The 20851-nt window shown below is 44.6% G+C and overlaps 1 protein-coding gene across 1 annotated transcript in view; it reads right to left on the reverse strand.

The window, feature by feature from the left end:
- Positions 1-20851, reverse strand: part of IL22RA1 (interleukin 22 receptor subunit alpha 1) — a 144181-nt gene that overhangs the window by 46418 nt on the left and 76912 nt on the right. Inside the window, exon 2 of the mRNA XM_069622683.1 lies at positions 20414-20549. Coding sequence (XP_069478784.1) covers positions 20414-20549 — 136 coding nt within the window. The remainder of the gene's footprint in view (positions 1-20413; positions 20550-20851) is intronic.

Raw genomic sequence — 20851 nt, forward strand, 5'->3', positions numbered from 1 at the left:
CTACCACTATTAGAACAACATAAGGCACAGGTGACAGACTCCCTTCTCCTGTGTGATGGTTCTTTATAAAGTTCAGTTCAATAAACTAGGTAGTTCTTAGCAACTACTTTTATCAAATCACACAGTTCTGATACTGGCTTTTAACCTTCTCTCAGTAGACTACTCTTTCTTTTCTTCCTGTTGTCTTCTCATCTTTTTGTAACTCTGTTGGCCCCACTCCTCTTAGGGGACAAATGTATTCCTTTCTCATCATTCAAATTTAAGATTTTCCAGTGTCCCCTCTTTGTCTTGACTGGGACAAGTTTGAGGGTTCCAGTATTGACTTTCTTGTTCTTCGTTCACTCGTTTTAATTCTATTTTTTTAATTGTTTATTAGCTAACAAGAAAGTTGAACCTTAAAAATCTCACATAATACAAAACGTAATAGAAGACAAAGTAAAATAAATAAAACCATTAGAATAAAATAGTAAAAGGGTATTACAAACTCATTACAAAAGTCCTTCCTCGAAACCAAGCGTTATATCAGTTACCAAATTCATTAAGATCTACAGAATTAATAAAACCAACAACTGCAATACATAGTGACCTTTTTACATTACTCAAACATGAGATCATAGTCCACACACTCCATCTTTTCAAGAAATTTAACAAAGTAATCCTGCTGTTTAGAGCACAAGTTGGCACAATTCATTATTAAGTGTTCCAGAGATTCTGATTGAGCCCACTACTCCACAAAAGCGACACTTTATACAGTCATCTTCAACTTCATTGTAGCGCTTCAGAACTTCATGAGTTCTATATAGATTCCTTCGAAAGCTTTGGACAAGGAAATAGCCTCCAATGGGCAATGAGGGATCCCATAATTGTATGCTCGTGGAGAGGATATTGCATTCTGCTCTGGTTCTGAAATCCGTCTATCGGGACACACCAGTCAAAACGCAAAAGGTTTTGTAACCCTATTTGGAGTAAATTTCAAATCTGCTCTCGAGGAGCCCATTTCCTTCAAAATCCGACCACATAATAATCTGTAGTTGTTAATGATTTTTTCCTTATTTGACAATAAAATTGTATTCAAATCACAATATGATGACATAAGAAAAGGTAGCAACATTTTGCTTAAAAAAATGCTAGCCACTTCCACCACACCATAATACTGCATATTCCCAAGGGATACAAAATTGCTGACGTGGGAACTGGGTTTGGGATTCCTAAAACCCCTCCAGAGTTTACTTTCCATTTTTTCCAGAATAGGGAGAACCCACGTTGGATATGTTTATATCCAGAAAGTTAAGTTCGGAAGAGCAATTGTAACATTGTATTTCAAAAGGGGGAGCAATTAATATTTGCAGTATTTGTTTTTAATATAGATCTGACTAATCAATATGTTCGATGTCTGAAATCAATTACATTGGCTTTGTTCAGAGAACCAGAAACACAGAACCCGAGAAATAGGACGTTTAGACTTTCTCACGTCTGACACTACCCATTGTCCAATTGCCTAACTATGGACTTTGAGGTGAAAGGCAGCACTTTGGTTTTCCCAACATTTATTCTTAAATAGTTCTACTTGCAAACACCTAAAAGGCATTCATCACCCTTTGTGTACCTACTGCTGTTGCATCTAATAACAGAAAATCGTCAGCATAGGCCGTCCAAATAATACGCAGGTGCCACATCTTTGGAGGAGCTAAGCCAGCACTTTCAATCTCCTCCCCCACATCCGATACATAAGGATTGAAAAGACAAGGTGCTAGAATACACCCCTGTCTTTATCCGTGATCAACAGGAATAGCTTTTGAAATAAGCCCTGCCTTATTCAATCTTACCTTGACCACGGTTGAGTCATACATTCGTTTGATTAGCTTCAAAAGCTCTGGAGGAAAACCTCAATTGCACATGGACTGTTTCTGCTCAACAGATCAAATGTGCCACTTAAGTCTATTGTGGCGACCTGAACAGATTTAAAATGGCCTTCATTGATGTGATCTTGACAACATTTTAAAACCTAACCGTTCAATGTTGTTTTTAAAGCCGGTTTGCCATTTTATTTTGGGTGGCCCACATTTCAAGATGTTTCAAAGGTTCTGCAGCATAGATTTTACTATCGACGTCAGAGATTGACATGGGGCAGTAATTATTAGGGTACAACGAGGCCCACATTTGTATATTGGGATTATTTAAGATATTTGCCATGATGGAGGAAAGCAGCTTTTTATTCAATATAAATAGTAGTGACAAGATAGTAGCCCAACCACACAGATTTTCTTTAAAGAGCTTTTTGATGAGTTGCTGGGTCCTGGTGCCTTAGATTTGACTAGCTTCCAAGATGACATAATAATAATTTGTGGAGGGAAGTCAATCAAATATTCATTATTGACCCCTAAGGCCAATAAGCTCGTAGGAAACAGAGCCACTTGATCCCTTGCATATAGTTGTTCAAAATGAGATACCCATTGGGATGAGCCCACATTAATCTGCTCTCCTTGAGTAAAGATTTTTGATTTATTCACCAAATTCCAGGTGTCAATTACTCCCCTTGCTTAAAGACTGGCAAGCATCGACTCAGCATCCCGTTTGATTTTTGTTCTTTGTTGCCTGATCAAAATCTTATGTTTTATAGAGATTAACATTTTTTTCTTTTTCAAAACTTATTGGGAAAACCTATTGTTTGATGGACCTAATAGCTAATCTTCATTCCCTTTTTTTCACCGCAATTTCATAATCACAAACATAGGGGTTTAACTTGACACTACAACACAAATGTTGGCTTCCACGTCCAGCCACTTGGGCAACAGTCATATTAGTAGACAACAGTTGTTCAATGTTGTCGACTGTAAACAATCTCATTTTATGATTTAAATTGATATGATGCAAGAGGTGGTTGATTCGATAATTTACTCCTGAGACAGCCCTTAATCCATGATAGTCTGTTGCCCCTAAAACTAGAAGACATTTCTTGAGTGAATAGACAGTTTTCGGTATCCTGCTTCCTTCATTCTTAATATTATATCTTGACTGGGATGAGTACAAATGTTTCAGTAATAATTCTCACTTCCTTTTTGTTATTTTGTTTCAACTGTGATGAGTATCAGTGTTCCAGCAGTTATTCTCACTCTCTTCATATGCTCTTCATAATTTGTCTTGATTGGGACAAGTATGGTCGTTCCAATAATTATTCTCACTCTTCATTTATTTTTGACACTTCGTCTCTACTGGGATGAGTATGGTCATTCCAATCATTATCTTCGGTCCCCCACCCGGGTCTTCTGCTTTCCCAGTTAGCCAAATGACTCTGGGATAACATCACCGTGTTTCATAACTGGCTGGGAGCCTCTCTTCCCGTCAGGTTGGCTTCCCAGCTCTTCTGTAGCTCCACGTACGGTTTCCAGGAAAGTGGTATCTGCACTGGTCTCAGACCCACTGGCACACCGTCACTTGTTAGTGGTTACACCACCACTTGTTTCTCACTGAGGATAATGACACCCTGCGCACTACCTTGGTCTCTTGCTGCTCTGCTTCTCTCCAACGGCGCATGTTGGAAACAGTCAGAGCCACTTCCTCTAGGCCCAAGAGAACTAGCCACACAAACTAACTGTGCATCCCCAAAATAAAAAATGACCAAAGCCAGAGGCACTAGCTTCCTCCACCTGCCTCCCAAACAATGGAAGGCTCTCCCCAACAGCCTTAGAGCCGAGACTTCACACATGACGTTCAGGAAAACTCTAAACACACTGCCTTTCAACTAATCACACTGCTGCTACCCTCGTTCTCTGTTTCAGCCACGCCTTCCCCTCCAAATCCACCTGCCTTGTCCCAACTTTCCTTTCTTCTGTTACCTCTCGGCCATTTCTTTTATTATGAAGCGTTCTCTACTGTCAACAGGATCACTGTAACTACGAACCTGAAGTATGTTCAATTTTTGTCGTACTTCCGCTCTCCCTCCAGAGCCCGGCTCCGTTCTGTAAGGCTGCTTGTACCAGCGCCACGATGCCTATGGGCTGCTATTGTGCGCTCTATAAATGGAAAAATAAAATAAATAAACAGTACTTGACTTTCCATGTTGCATTGGATACTGCGTGGCCAAGTTGCCTCCAGCACACCTCAGCGATCCAGTGATCCAGTTTGAAATTTGCAGGGTCTCTCACCTCCAAAATCTCTGCATCTGTTTTATTAGGTAGCCGTGGCACTTCCCCCAGCGTAGTGTTAAAGTCCTTCTCATCTGTTCGTAGTGTTAATATCCTTCTCATATGTAAAGTCCATATTCTGTATTCTTCCAGTGGCTTACTTCGTCCCAGTACCACATAGGTTTTCCTTCACAGGTATCATTATTTAGAAGACAATGACAGATACTGGTCCGTTATTCGTGTTTTTCCTCAGAGAATGTCTTTGACTCCAAGCCAAGATGAAAGTGGAACTCAAGAACTTTAGAGAAACAGCCGAAAGAGAACTAAAATTCCTGGGCCGCAGGCATCAGATTAGACAATATGGAGAAGGTCAGAAACCTGGAGCCTTGCTAGCCCACCTTCTCTCGATCGACAAAACTCCACCTCGCATTGAACGTTTGTTTGTTTGTTTGTTTATTTTATTTCTAATGCGCTCCAGACCCATAGGTAGAAGGGCGCAGCAGGTAGGATAATGCGAAACTTACATTGTTACAGATTATACAGGATACAGTAAAAGTTATACATATTATACAAGATACAGTAATGGATATTATAGATATTATACAAGTTATACAAATTATACAGGATACAGTAATAGTATACAAATGTGCAGGACCATCATCGTGCAGGTCGATGAGTTACATAGGGGATGGTACGCATAACATATCGTGAGATAGAAGAGAGGGACAAGTGTCAGGTCTGGGAATGCTGTAAACCTATATCTAGTGGTCGTTGGAGATAAGATATTGGGTAACATTCCTTCTAAATAGTGGGTACGGCTGATCTGCTCTTAGATTATTGGGTAGTAGATTCCAGGTTTTGGCCGCCTTCACAGGGAAACTATTCCCACCAACCGTGGTAAGTTTAAATCTAGGTGCTACCAGACAGTTCGTATTGGTAGCTCTGATAGGTCTGATGGAGGGCTTTTTTTGTATTTTGTTCGTAAGGTAGCTTGGGGCGGCGTTGTTAAGAGCTTTATGTGTCAAGGAGATCATTTTTAATTGAATTTTGTGGTTTGTAGATAGCCATTTGTGTTGACGTCTAATGGTGGAGATGTGTGTTCTTTTATTTATGCCAAGCGCTGCTCGCAAAGCATTGTTTTGGAGCGTTTGAAGTTTCTGAATGGTAGATTTGTTGGCGCCACTGTAAAGGGCATTGCAGTAGTCGGTCCTGGAGAGGATAAGTGCTCTAGCCAGGATCATGCAACTGTCATTGGAGAGGAAAGGCTTGCCTGCTCTTATCAGTTTGCAGGTGTAAGCGGTGGTGGAGGCCAAGGATTTTAGTTGTTTGTCGAATGATGGTGTGGAATCCAAGTAGAATCCGAGGGTTTTTACTTCCTTGGAGACCCTGATAGGATTTCCATCAATATTGAAGGAGGAGAACGTATAAAGAACGCACATGGCCAACTGGTATATACCGAAGAAAACATCTGCGAGGCATTCTGCGACTTCTACCGCACCCTGTACAGCTCAAAGGGTGCCGCAGATCCAGGAGCAATACAAGAGTTTCTTAATGACACTGAACTTTACTGGGTCAGCGCAGAACTACGAGAACCACTGAACGCTCCGATCTCACTGGAAGAAATCCAGGAAGCAATAAAGGCCCTCCCAAACACGAAAGCGCCAGGTCCAGATGGACTAACCAGAGAATTTTACAAAGCACCCGCTTCAATAGTGGCCCCCCTTCTAGGTCAGGTCTTCGAGGAGTCGATAGAACGAGGTTCACTCCCACCCACGATGTGCGAAGCCAACGTGATGGTACTTTATAAGTCTGGCAAACCTGCAGAGGAATGTGCCTCATACAGGCCGATCTCTTTAATAAATCTGGACAATAAAATCCTAGCGAAGATTCTAGCAACAAGGTTGCTCCCTTTGATGCCGGCCCTGGTGCGCGGCGACCAGGCCGGCTTCATCCAAGGTCGTAGCACAACCTATGGCATCAGGAGGCTGTTCGGCATTATTGAGGCCCTTGACCCATCACAACAGGCAATTGCAGTCCTTTTAGATGCAGAGAAAGCGTTTGATTCTGTCGAGTGGCCCTTTATGTTTGCAACGCTCAGGCAGATGGGCCTAGGCAATTTCTTCCTTAAACTAGTGTCACTGTTGTACAAAAAGCCACGCTCATAGATCACAGTTGGTAACACTAGGTCCCCAGGCATCACACTGGAAACGCGGAACAAGACAGGGCTGCCCGCTTTCAGCCCTCATCTTCACCCTGGTGATGGAGCCCTTGGCGTCGAGGCTACGGCCGAACATCGTCACCGCGGTTTGAAACTAGGGCCCCATCAACTGATAGTTTCTCTCTACGCCGACGATGTCATACTATTTGTCAGCGATCCCCAAAACAATCTGAACCCTGTAATAAGGGAAGTGATAAAATTCGGGAGAATGTCAGGCCTCAAAACAAATCACTCTAAATCAGTAGTGTTTCCTTTAACCCCTCACACGACAGAATTCAGGGATGATCATGGGTTCAAATGGGAAAAGTCCAAAGTGCGCTACCTGGGCATCTACATGTCCCGCAATCATCACAAGGTTTTTAGAGATAACTACCAAACAGTGTTACACTCCATACAAGAACGTGTCCAGAGATGGAAGTCTCTTCCGCTGACGCTCTGGGGCAAGACCTCCCTGATGAAAACGGTTATCCTCCCCAAATTGCTCTACCTCTTCACGAACATCCCACTACTCGTACCCAAATCCTACTTTCAAAAAGTCAAGAGTTTGATTTTAGAACTACTCTGGGCCGGGAAACCGGCACGAGTGGCCTACAACACCCTAACGTTGCCAACAGCGAAGGGAGGCTTGGCTCTCCTGGATGTTAAAAAATACTATTGGGCAGCCCAGGCACAATTTCTGAGTCATTGGTACTCGGCTCACTACATCCGTCCGCATGTGCAAGTGGAAAGAGCCCTAGCGTCCCCGGACCTGCTTAGCACGGTCATTATTTTTAATTATTTATTGATTTAGCTGTTAAAAACAACTTTTCAATATACAAAATTCAAACATTAATCATTTTAAAACAACATACATTTCCATTTAGACATTTAAAAAACATTTAAAAAAACATTTAAAAAAATATTTTAAAAAAATTCATGTTGGGTGTACCAACTCAAGCAGCGCCAGTACTATTATTATTACTTTAACATCACAAATGACATATTGGTAAGTTGGCAATTATCAGTCAGTCTAATTATTATATCACAATTAGAATATTCATGATACACAGGTTATCTGGTAGATGTCTTAGTAAACAGTTACCCCTCGTTAAGTCAGTCGCTGCTTGAGCTTGAAACCACCTGTCAGGTAGAAATATCCCAATTTATGGCCATCAGAAAATTACCTAGGGCCACCTGGACAGAGTGTTTATTAGAACATAGCAGATAAGACCAACGCATATCGTGGGCAATGGTTGTTAGCGTACTCATCACCTTTGAGAAATGTTTCGATCTTAAAATAGACAATTGAGCACAATTGCAGACTAGGTGTTCAAGAGATTCAGTCATAGTAGAGTCATTACAGAATCGGCATGACAAAAGTGATCTAGGTCTCAAATTACGTCTCACTTGAACTTGGTGAGTGGGCCATAGATCAAAACGTGCCCTCATTATTCCTGATCTCAATGCAACTGATGGGAATTTTAGTAGATAAGATTCCGGACTTCTTACGGTTTTGGGCCAGAAACGATATTTACATGGTTGGTGGTATTTTTGGCATTTCTCTAGGGTCTTGATCCAGTCTAGTTGGTATAGGAGATTTTTTGCCTTTGTTGGATTTGATATTAGCAAGGCTATTGGTATGCTTGCTTCCGCAAGTGCTCCTAAACAGAAATCAATCCATAATTTCACAAAGGATTTATCCGATGTTAGCATAAAGCCAGAAATAATCGACAAGATGGTTACTTTTTGAGATGCCACTATACATTTACGCAGAAACATACAACAGCGCCATGTATAAATAGCATGCATTGAGGTAAGGCCCAATTCATAGCGCAGCCAGGGGCCTGGAACACAGTTTGGCAAAGATAACACTGCTCGCCAATATTTCCCCTCGAATTTATCAAAGACAGATTTTCTGAGATTTTTACAGTTCAAAATGGATTCCGCTCCATATATAATCGAAGGGATTGCTTTTACATTCCAGAAGATTATTGCCGGTTGAATGGAAAATTTCCCAAATTTGTGCAGTATTATTTTGGTCTGTGAAATGGTCACGGTCAGCTTTGCCTCCATGCGTTCAGTCTGGTTGCATGAGTTGGTTAGGCCATCAAACTCAACGCCTAAGTAGGTATAAGTTGGTACAATATCTAGTGGTGTATTATTTATTGACCACACCAACCTAGACCTACTAGGTTTGTTAGCTTGATAGACTACAATCTGGGTCTTTTTAGTATTGACCACCAGTTGGTTCGTACATATGTATAGGTCGAACGCATCTATAAGATTTTGTAGGCCCTTCGACGTTTTGGAAATTAGGACAATGTCATCAGCATAGTTCAAGTTAGTGATTTTAAACCCTTTTAAGACAGGGGCATCAGAGCATATCTGTAAGAAGGAAGTACTCAAATCATGTATAAAATAATTAAAAATTGCTGCCGCTAATAGGCAGCCTTGTTTTAAACCTCGCGCGGTCTGAATAGGAGCAGATAGCAACCCTTCCAAAGTGAGCCTTACGCGAATAGAAGTTGTACCATGAAATGCATGGATAATGTCAAAGAGGTCTGATGGACAATTGTCTCTTATTAGTTTCGCCAGTAATAGAGGTCGAGAAACAGAGTCAAATGCAGCGTGCAGGTCAATAAACGCAAAATAGACTGACTGCTTATGGGACTGGCAGAGAGCTTTAATTGCGTTCAGTGTAAAAAGATTGACACAGGTGCCCATGCCCGCAACAAAGCCCGTTTGGTGGAGATCTCGTTTACCACAGGTTTCTGTCCATTGATTAAACTCTGACAGTACTAATTTTGCAAACAATTTACCAGGGGTATCTAACAGGGCAATTGGCCGGTAATTACGAGGGTCTGAGCGGTCACCCTTCTTATAAATAGGGACTATCACAGAACTTAGCCAAGAGGCTGGGAGTCTGCGATTAGTCATCACTTGTATAAAGATTGCATGAAGGTTTAATGCCCAAAGTCTTGGATTGTCTTTCAAAGTGACATTATGGAGGCTGTCGGGACCGGCAGCTCGTGATGAGCTTAAATTTTTGATCATTGCTTCTAGAAGGTCAGGAGAGCAATGGATGTCCCAAGGTTCAGAGGACTGGATCTGGTGATCATTCGTATCAAATTCTGGATCACTATAAAGATCAGAGAAGTGTGCTACCCAAGCGGCCTCTGTTACAGGATTTGATTGGACATGGGCTTGAGCTACAGTTGGTTTTTGAGTGAGATATCGCCATATTTCTGCTGAGTTTTTAGACCCGAGGGCAGATAGCATCGCTTCACCATCTTGTTGGAAAAGCTTGGCTCGATGTCCTCGAATCCAATTCATATATTTGCATTTTGCCGTTTTTAGATTAGCATTAGTGTTCGCATTATTTGACATAAGAATTGCTCTTTTTTCCTTGCGATATTCGGCCTTGCGAGCTTTAATTGCAAAGTCAAATGTATGCTTATGAATTTTTGCTTTAGGATTTGGAACAATAGTATGCCGAAATGGGTCAAGAAAATCAATATACTCAATCAGTTTAGATGATTTATCGTACTGATGAATTGCCTGCGTGAACTTCATAAGATTTCCATGCGTCCATCTAAGCCGATTTTTGGTATTATTAACCATGAAATGCTGATCTAGCCATTGTCTAGGGGCATTCATAGGCGTCCAAGCTAGTTGGAGGGAGAGAAGATGATGATCACTTACAGACCCCTTTATTATCTCAAACAGAAGAATGCGGGTAAGCGTGGTTCGCTCAACATACATATAATCAATGGTACTTTGGCTAACGCCTCGCTGCCATGTTGGATTTGGTGGAATGTCACCATCTACAGAGCCATTCACCATACACATATCACAATCAGACATAATGCGGGACCACGTGGTAGTAGCCCTCGTCTTGTTTTTATTCGGTAGGGATAAACAAGCCATATTTAAATCGCCCATGATAAAGAAATCGGTAATGCCAGGAGTGACAGATATTAGATATTAGATCAATGAAACCTGTTAAGCCCTCAAAGAAAGCTGCGTCTGATAACCCAACCGGGTTACGATAGATGTTAACAAGGGCTATTATATGATTTTGACAGGTAATTTTCACCAATTGCATATAGTTGCTGACATGCTTCCAGGCTTCGATTGTAAAACCCAATTTCTTATTAACAGCCACCAATAATCCTGACGAGGGCCGACCACGCGCTCCCATCTTTGCAGGTAATAAAATGACATCGAAGTTATCCCATGTTGGGGATTCCAAAAACCAAGTCTCTTGCACGGTCATTATTAGCAATCTCCCTGCCCCACACAAGACACTAAACACAGTACTATCCACATATGCTATCTGGAAAAAGATGGCCAAAGAATATGGCATAACCATACGGTATTCCCCCCTACTTCCCATTAAATTCATCCCCGGAATACCCCTCACAAATGAAAAAGTGTTTCTCATATGGGTTGACAAACTGAACCTCCAATCTCTGGGAGATCTGTTCCCGGAGGGCACCTTTCTAACCCTACAAATGGCCAAAGACAGAGGGGCTAACTCTTCCCTAGATGTATTCCTCTATTTTAGACTACGCCACACCCTCCAAGGGGTATTCCCCACGTTCCCTCAGCAGCCTCCCACGTGGACCCTGCTACACAGTGTGATCCAAGCTGAGGGAGAGGGAAGACTGGTGTCAACCTTGTACAGGTCTCTTACACAAGACACTCGAAAGCCCAACCCCCGAGCCCAACGGAAGTGGGAAACAGCCATTCTGGAGCCAATACCCACAGAGGACTGGACATACATCCTCCGACAAACCCAAAAAAAATAAAAAAAAAAAAAAAAAATAAAATCGCATTAAACACGAGATATAAATTGATCCACTTTAACTTTATTTACCAAACGTACTATACACCAGCCAAGAAAAAGATTCACCACCCAGAAACTTCGGCCCAATGTGGAAGATGCTCATCCGATAATGCAGATTTCTTCCACCTGGCATGGAGCTGCCCAGGCGTGCACCGCTTCTGGTCCGCCGTCATTCACAAAACTTCCAAAATTGTGGGAGAGCAGATAACCCCGCTCCCCCTGGGTGCCCTCCTGGGACTTACCAGACACATGCAACCAGCATCACGCAGATTGACAGCACTCCTCATGGTTCTGGCCCGGAGAAGAGTAGCAATGACATGGGGCAAAGGCCCGGTCCCCCAAGATTGAAGACTGGGAAAAAGTTATCATATATTGTCAAGACTTAGACACAGAATTCATTAGAACGCTTCCATTACATGCGCGCCCCCCGTAATATATGGGGTCCATACATGTCATACCTGATAAACAGTACAGAATCCTTAGACTCAGAAACCCCGAACTCTCAAGTAGGACAGACCGGGATAAATGGTTCTTTTGAGAAGAATACTCAGGAGTGAAAGCATCGAACACAGTGTTAACAAGGCATCTGCACAGAAAACGAGAGACACGAGGGAGGGGGGGGTGACTGGGAAGGGATGGGTATGAGGGATATTGTTTAATGAGCATCCTGTTGGTGCATGGTTTTTTTTTTTTTTTCTCTGTTGTGTTCGGAAAATACTAAAAATAAAGTTTTTTTTAAAAAAAGAATCATTGTATGTAAATTTATCTCATGAATAGTAATGACTGGTATCCTGAAAACCCAACGTGGATCTAGTCCTCGATGCCTGGAGTTGGACAATCCTGATCTAGAACCTATCCTGGTATTGCTCTTTCTGAGTTTGTCAGACATGCTGGTGGTTTGCTTTTTGATAAATCTTTCCTGAAGGACTTCGTCAAGAAGTCACTTCTTTCACTTCTGGGATGTAATCCTTTTCTTACAGAGGAAGATCTTCCGTGCCAACATGTATTTGCTGACTGGGAATCGTATGGAGTGATTATCTGGTTCGTGATGACACTTCTGCAATACGAATTCAAACAATGCAAGTGTGGGCCAGACTTGTTCATGGGGGTATTTATTCCTGGTTCCATGTGTTAATATCCCCGCAAACATGTCGCCATACCATAATGGCACCCTTTTTTTTCGGCGATATTAACACATTTAACCTGCAGGGGACATCCCTGCATCCCGCATATTATTTTAAATGCAACAGGGGGACACCCTTGCAAACCCCGCTCCCATTTGCTGCACAAATTATCCCCAATCCCCACTAATATCGCCTCTGGCTGTTCTGACAACCATATATATGGCGATATTATTGGTGGCGATAATATTACATGATACTTTATTCCTGAGACAAGGAAGATCACTCCTCAAAGGAGCCAAACGACAGGAAGATAATAATGTAGAGGCCTCAAAAGACCTATATGACAGACCACCAAGTCTCCCCAACTCCCGGACTGGTCTCGAGTTGCCATGACTTCTATGGCTTCCTCCTCTGGGCACACACAAAAAGGCATACTCCAGACTTGTGACCAGCCACAGATTCCATCTTCAATTCCCTCTACTTCAAGCCTATTGGACATGCTTCTTAGAGCGCGATTGACCAGCTTTCAACTTGCTTAGAACATCATACTCCCGACTTGCCATAAAATAAGGGATTCCTGGGTTTGCATTCAAAAAAATCTAAATTTTATTCAAGGCAGGGGGGCAGATATCATAGATCTTCTCACTTATTTCCCCTTGGTAACCATCCGTTGAAAAGTAGTATGCCCTCATCGATTCACGCTAGTCACTGCAATTCCTCGACTTGATCCTGTAATTCTTTACTTTACTTGAGAAGTTTTCGTTTTTTTTTCAGCTTTACATCCAGTCCCGAATACTGGGTCTCCTTTTTTGCTTCTTTGTTGACCATTCAGTGACCTACAGCCATACAGTGCTCATAACGTCCATTGTAGATTTGTTCTCGCCTGCGACCAGAAGAGGATTGGTGTGCGGTCTTGTACGCTGAAGCAATAAAAAAATCACGTTAGATGGCAGGTAGGGTGAAGTGGGCTTTCGTCCAGCGTGCTATTTCTCTATTTTTTACGAGAAAATGGGAGCCTTGTCTTTGGTATGGGCTCAATTTACCCCACAAAAAATGTAAAGAAAATTACAACAACCAAAAAAACCTACAAGACTACACAAATATTTATAAAGCAACAGAAAGAGAAAAGGGAAGTAGTCCCTTCAGTATTTCTATTGCCAGGAAGCAGGTTGGCGTGAAGGAGACCATTGTGCCTGAGGTGCGCAGTTATGTCAGCACAGCAGTGCGAACCAGCACAGAAAACAAGCATTGTCAATGCCAACAGTTTGGGCTTTTGTGTAGGTATCAGAAAGGCACTTGCCAGACACAGCAACAGTGGTATCAACCACCCATTGAATGGTGCAGCTGCAACATAGTGCATGTACCTGAGCATCTAATAGCAGTGCCATATGCACAAGCAAAAACTGTTGGCTTTGTCAATGATTGTTCTTAACAGGACTTCTGTGTAGGACACGCAGAGCGCTTATAAATCGAATGGCTGAAGGCAGAGCAGCAAGACATTTTTATTACACCAGTATCAGGTTTATAACTTCAATCAAGTAGTGCAATAGTTTTGGTTTAAAGCGACACCTAATAGCCCAAACTAAAAATGGTGGACACTGGGAAGAGGGGAAGGTTGCCAGGAGATAAGGTGGGAAGTTATGGGTGGATTAAAACCACGTTCGTGGCTAGCTGACTGGCCAGCACCTCTCCACCCGGTGCGGATCTTGCTTCGCGGTTGACATAACCAATGTTTGATAGCTCCAAATCAAAAGCAGAGTCAGAAATATATGTAACGCTCGCCCCTTTTTTTAACGTATGGGGCAACCAAACGCCTGGTTTCTAGCTTCATCTTGACTCGGCTCGGTTACTGCTCTTCTCCATGCCTTGGTCTTTGTGCCTCCTCTCTTGCCCCATTTTAGTCCATTTACCACTCATCCATCCATCTTATCTGCCCTCTTCAGTATTGTAGTTCCATCTCTACTGCTCTTATCTCTACACTGGCTATCCTTTGAACATTGTCTCCAATATCATTTTCTTTCTTTTGTCTTTAAATGCCTCTATGGCACGGCTCCTCTTTATCTCTCTGCTCGTTTCCTGGTACAAACCATCACTTCTTCTCCGTTCTCGATCTCTCCTTCTCATTTCTGTTCCTCCTTGTGCCCAATCACGTGTTCGCTCCTCCTCCTTACTGGCTCGTAGGTTCTGGAATTCTCTGTCTCCATCTATTCCTTCTCTTGACTCATTTTCATTATTTTGCTGCTGCTTGAAATCTCATTCTCTCTCCTCTATGTAAAGATGTCTCTCATATTAATTTGTACCGTTGATTGACTTGAATTCACATCAAGACAACCCAGAGACGATTCATTAAAGAACATGCACGAAAAACGAGTAGGTCCTACAGTAAAGAAATACATGCTACGTAGTCATTAAAATAATCCAACCCTGGTGTCCAATAGAAAAAGACACATCAGTGCACAAGATAAAAAACGATCACAACCTAAACACTCAAGACAACATATTTACAGACTAGAGTCAATTAAGTTAAATAGGTCTATAATATATTGGTATAATTACATTCTTTTCATCACACAAAATGGTACCAATTCAAATACCAAATTTATATTACATAAACGGTTTCACCAACTAATCAATTTTCATACAAGTGGCCGAGTTAGGTTTCGGCTAAACACCCTATGGGTACTGCCAAAGCTCCTCCTGGTGCAGTAATCATTATTTCAACGATACCAATCTAATTTTTACTATAACGTTCCCAGTTGGTCATGAACTTTACTCTCAGAGGATGGGTTCTCAACAGCCTTATACGTGCACATGGAACCAATACGACGTTCAGCATGGGGAATAGAATCTACAAGTGAAGCCACAAAAAGGCCTGAGTAGGAGAACGTAGATCCTCTGTGTTGGACCGGTCGGTGTGCAGCACTGACCGACTTCCCTCCATCTAAGCATCGGGCAGAAATCTCTCATTCGGACATCGGCTCCTTGATGAAAGGGTCAACTTAACCCACCAGAGAGTCCAATAATGGTCAACATGTATACTCCGTACAAAGGGTAAGGTGAAATTACCTCCTACAGGGTTCCAGGCTATGGGGCCATTGTATTTATTTAGTAAATGATTTGGTGTATTATAATGTGCCTCAGGTATACCAGACACTTCAGAGCACTTCGGCTTTAAGGGCACAGCGACAACGCTCGCTTCTTGGCCTAAAGGTACAGGGTAGAGCACCCATCTCACTTTTCACTCGGGCGAATGCAGAGGTAATTATCTTCTAGTCATGTATCACCCTCCTTGAGTGATGAGAACATATTCAATGCACTCACAATCACTTCTTCACCCTTCGCTAGGGTTTGTGCCAGACTTTTTATAACCCATCGGCCAGAGGCGGCCATCTTGGCACAGGGCCCCCTCAGTTGTCTTAGTTGTTGGTCTCTTCCTAGCTTCTGGGAAATCGTACTCGTTAATCTCTTTGCATTCTATCTCTCCCGATACCGGGTTTCAGCAAGCATCTTAGACTTTGGGCCAAGCAGGCTTTGGGTTTGCTCTCCACCTTGGTAGCAGACCTCGGGCATTGTCCGAGATGTAGCCCCTCAACAGTCCCTTGTTGTCGTCTCTTTGTCTTCTCTCTGCCTAGGTCTATTATGTAACCTACAGTAGACCCGCTAGCATCTCTCCACTCCAGCTCCTGGGTCTTGCCAGTGTGAGATTCAACACTCAACAGACTTGAGGCAGTTTCTTTCTCGGTCTTTTTCCAAGTTGCTTACTCTGGACTCTCCAAAGCACTACCTTTCTCTATGGCTCGGCGTCCCGTTTCTCTTACTTTCTAGTGTGGCAGCACAGTCTACGTCACTACCTGGAGGATCTATCCAGGTTGGAATACTAATATGACCGTTTAATCTGCGCCTTAAAAGGTTGCCCCCCCCCCCCCATAACATCTCTTTTTCAGATGAGTTCTTCTCTCTTCCTAACCCCCCCTTGCCTGGTGCCTCCTTGAGTGAGTCCCAATGAGTTCGATTCCAGTACTCGTCCGTAATCATGTCAGATTATTGGCTGCACATGGAGGCTGAAGGCTTAAAAGCGTGCCCGCTATTTTGACGTCAGATGAGGAGTGGGCGGGTGTACGCAGCTCCGTGAGAGGCGCCACACCAGGATGGGTGTGCTCTGGTGGGCTGCAGCCTCGGACTGGCCTATAGGGCAATGCCCGAAGAGCGGGCACTACATGCTAGCGTGGGCCAGCTATTGGAGGTCAAAGCGGGCTGCTTTTTGTTTTCCAAAGTCGGGCAGTTTGATGAGGTACTTGCACCTTAGTGGCAGCAGCGCCCCAGCAGAAAAGAACCGCTCCCCCCGCTGCGCCCCTGGACAATTGGGTGGCGGGGCTTGGGGGGGGGGGGGGGGGGAACGGAGGCGCCAAATGTTTCTCTTTGTGGTGGGAGAAGTGTCATTTAAAAATTAAATGGGCTCGCGGGAGCCGCGCGTTTAACAATAGAGTGCAGCAGCACCCTATTAAAATAAATATCGCCCCACTCCTGCGCCAGAGCAGGGTGGTAACTATGTGAATAGGGTCCCAGCACCCTATTGAGATAAATATCGCCCCACTCCTGCGCCAGAGCAGGGTGGTAACTATGTCAATAGGGTGCCAGCACCCTATTGAGATAAATATCGCCCCACTCCTGCGCCAGAGCAGGGTGGTAACTATGTCAATAGGGTGCCAGCACCCTATTAATATCCCCCACTCCTGCGCCAGAGCAGGATGGTAATTATGTGACGGGTGCCAGCCTATCGCCCCACTCCTGCGCCAGAGCAGGGTGGTAACTATCTCAATAGGGTGCCAGCACCCTATTGAGATAAATATCGCCCCACTCCTGCGCCAGAGCAGGGTGGTAACTATGTCAATAGGGTGCCAGCACCCTATTAATATCCCCCACTCCTGCGCCAGAGCAGGATGGTAATTATGTGACGGGTGCCAGCCTATCGCCCCACTCCTGCGCCAGAGCAGGGTGGTAACTATCTCAATAGGGTGCCAGCACCCTATTGAGATAAATATCGCCCCACTCCTGCGCCAGAGCAGGGTGGTAATTATGTGAATAGGGTGCCAGCACCCTATTGAGATAAATATCGCCCCACTCCTGCGCCAGAGCAGGGTGGTAACTATGTCAATAGGGTGCCAGCACCCTATTAATATCCCCCACTCCTGCGCCAGAGCAGGATGGTAATTATGTGACGGGTGCCAGCCTATCGCCCCACTCCTGCGCCAGAGCAGGGTGGTAACTATCTCAATAGGGTGCCAGCACCCTATTGAGATAAATATCGCCCCACTCCTGCGCCAGAGCAGGGTGGTAACTATGTCAATAGGGTGCCAGCACCCTATTAATATCCCCCACTCCTGCGCCAGAGCAGGATGGTAATTATGTGACGGGTGCCAGCCTATCGCCCCACTCCTGCGCCAGAGCAGGGTGGTAACTATCTCAATAGGGTGCCAGCACCCTATTGAGATAAATATCGCCCCACTCCTGCGCCAGAGCAGGGTGGTAATTATGTGAATAGGGTGCCAGCACCCTATTGAGATAAATATCGCCCCACTCCTGCGCCAGAGCAGGGTGGTAACTATGTCAATAGGGTGCCAGCACCCTATTAATATCCCCCACTCCTGCGCCAGAGCAGGATGGTAATTATGTGACGGGTGCCAGCCTATCGCCCCACTCCTGCGCCAGAGCAGGGTGGTAACTATCTCAATAGGGTGCCAGCACCCTATTGAGATAAATATCGCCCCACTCCTGCGCCAGAGCAGGGTGGTAATTATGTGAATAGGGTGCCAGCACCCTATTGAGATAAATATCGCCCCACTCCTGCGCCAGAGCAGGGTGGTAACTATGTCAATAGGGTGCCAGCACCCTATTGAGATAAATATCGCCCCACTCCTGCGCCAGAGCAGGGTGGTAATTATGTGAACCTATTGGTAAATGCGCCCGTTCCCGCCTTTAATTTAAAAGGGGCACTTCTCCAACCAAGCCAGCTCAGGGGAGCCCTTGAAAGGCTCCCCCTATCTGGCACCCTAGGGGGCTAATGGCGCCCTGGGTTTCTATGGCGCCCAGGGAGATCGCCCAGCCCGCCCTGCCCTAAGGCCGGCTCTGGGTATTTGACTGTGTAGATAATAGTTTTCTTCAGCGTTACTGAACAAATAGTCTTTAAAATGCATAATTTGCAACATACGTTACCCGACAAATTTCCTTTGTTCACTACTCAAACCGTCTGTTAAAAAAGGAATGGAGTGGCATTTGCGAGCATGGGCCTTGTGCCAGAGCAAATGTTGCGCCCCAGTCTGACCCTGGGGGGCTGCGAGTTGTTTCTGGTGCTGTGCCCTCACTGTGGTGAACGCGGGAGAGGAAGGGCGATGTTCTGTCCCGGAAGCGCGGTTGTGGTGCTGCTCTGGGGCTAAGCTGCGGCAACCCCGTCCAGTGCACTTGTGAATCTTGGTTGGGGTTCGGCTGTTTTGTGTGAGGTGGTAGCGCTGTACATACATCTTAGGGCCGCATACATGTCTATAGGATGGAATCTGTGGGGCTGTGTTTGCTCAGCATCCTTGGGGCTACATCTTCATTTACTTTGGTAGGTGGGCGGGACGAAGACTGGGGAAAAGGAGGGGCCATGTCATGTGTCAAATGAGCTACCCTCCTCCTCTCCCCTTTACTCTGGAGGTGTAGGCTGTAGAGTATAAATCCTGCATCTTAACATACACTCCAGATGCGTGGGGGCCATTTTTAACATAATGATTGCCCCCAAGTCGCCCCTTGCTTAGACCTTAAATAGTTTGAGGTACTTGGGGGTGCATACATTACAATGGAGACAAAAAAATACAGCTAGGGGTTAATTATCACGAGACGGCCAGGCGGCTGAAACACTAAATGTACCCTGAAAAGCTTTAAATCCTTCTTGGTCAGCAAGTGGCGGATGCGTAGCACCACCTGCGTTAAAAGGCAACGACGTGTTAACATTTTGTATACCCCGAGAAAAGTGACGCCACCAGGGCTCCATGAAACGCAGCTGGCACGAGCTGCAAAGCGCACATTTGAAGGCCAAGAACGGAAAAATATTGCAGTGTCACAGAAGACAGCGGACTGGCAGCAAAGGGGCAGTTGTTGTGGGGCCCCACTGAAGCCCCTTTCAACTGAAAAAGTTTAAAGGCTGTAACGCCGTCCGGGCACATTGGCATTCATAAGCTATGCGAGACAGCCTGCAAGGTCCAGGTGAAAGAAATCGTAGGATTTTGTTTTGTTTTGTTTTATTTTACACACACCTGTGCTTGGCGCCTACTATTCAAGAGAGAATGTGCGCCAGGTGCAGTGGCGTTTCCCCCTTCCCCGAGTGTAAAAAGGGGGTTTGCTACTTCACGCCCCTCCCCGCCCAGTAAATAAAGTAGTAAGGAGAATGTGCATAAGAGGGAGAGAGGGAGAGAGTGAGAGTGAGAGTGAGAGTGAGAGTGAGAGAATACATACATGCATGTATGTATAGATGTTAACAGAGAAAGCACACACGCCAACCTCACGAAATCCATTCGGGAGGCGCTAGTACAGTCCTGGCTTTAACTTTGGATTTTGGGACTTTTACTCCGGATTTATAATGGCAAATCTAGGACTACAGGTCCCAGAATGCACAGGTAAAACTAACTTTACCATCATCTACCGAATGGAGTGGCTACTATTGGCATGTATGAGGGTGCAGGAGGGAAGGAGGGTGTATGTGGGTGTGGTGGTGAGTGCACAAGAGCAGGGACGCAGGGTAACCTTGCTCCAACTAATTGTGTATGACAGAAATATTGTTTCACAACCTGCCATGAGACCAATGATCAAATGAACCTTCAGTGCACTTGCTCTAGTTCACGCGCGAACGCCATTTGCTCTGTCGTAAATGTTCGGTAATGTGGCCCAAGCAGACCACATGCCAGGGTGGGCAAGACACACGTATCAACTTCAGCCCGCCAGGGGATAGCGGGCATTAAGCCCTCAAGTTGGTGCCATTATTGGCAGGATATGGCCTTTTATCTTAACTAATATAGATAGACTGAAGGCCGGCTGCAGCACACACAAACACACACCCTCCAGCAGGGGGAGCCGGCATACTCACTCCTTGTACTGGACACTGAACCGCGTGCCCGCTGGAAGTCGCTTTTCCTCGTCCCATCTCCAAATGCACTCAAAGTTTCTGGAGTGAAAGGTCACCGGGTAGGCTGTGAAATTCAGACACGCAGCCTGTACATACACTGGAAAAAGAAGGGAAAAAAGGGTTAGAGCAGACTGGGCCGGAAAATAAAGATTTCTTATGAGCGTGGCGTTAATCATAATAGGTCAGGACGCATTCAGCACTGCAAGGTCCTCTCCTTCCCCCTGGGCTAATAGCGGGGGACCATAAGCTACCCACTGGGCTATACGCAGACAGTGCCAATGGCTACGAATAACGGGGCACAACTCATCAAGTCATATAAAGAATAGAACCTAAACCACATTTCATTTAGCCACTCAATGTGTCTATTTACTGACTATTAATGCACAATGTTTGACTTCG

Source organism: Ambystoma mexicanum, chromosome 11 (genome assembly GCF_040938575.1).
Source record: "Ambystoma mexicanum isolate Mex_15411 chromosome 11, UKY_AmexF1_1, whole genome shotgun sequence".
NCBI lineage: Eukaryota > Metazoa > Chordata > Amphibia > Caudata > Ambystomatidae > Ambystoma > Ambystoma mexicanum.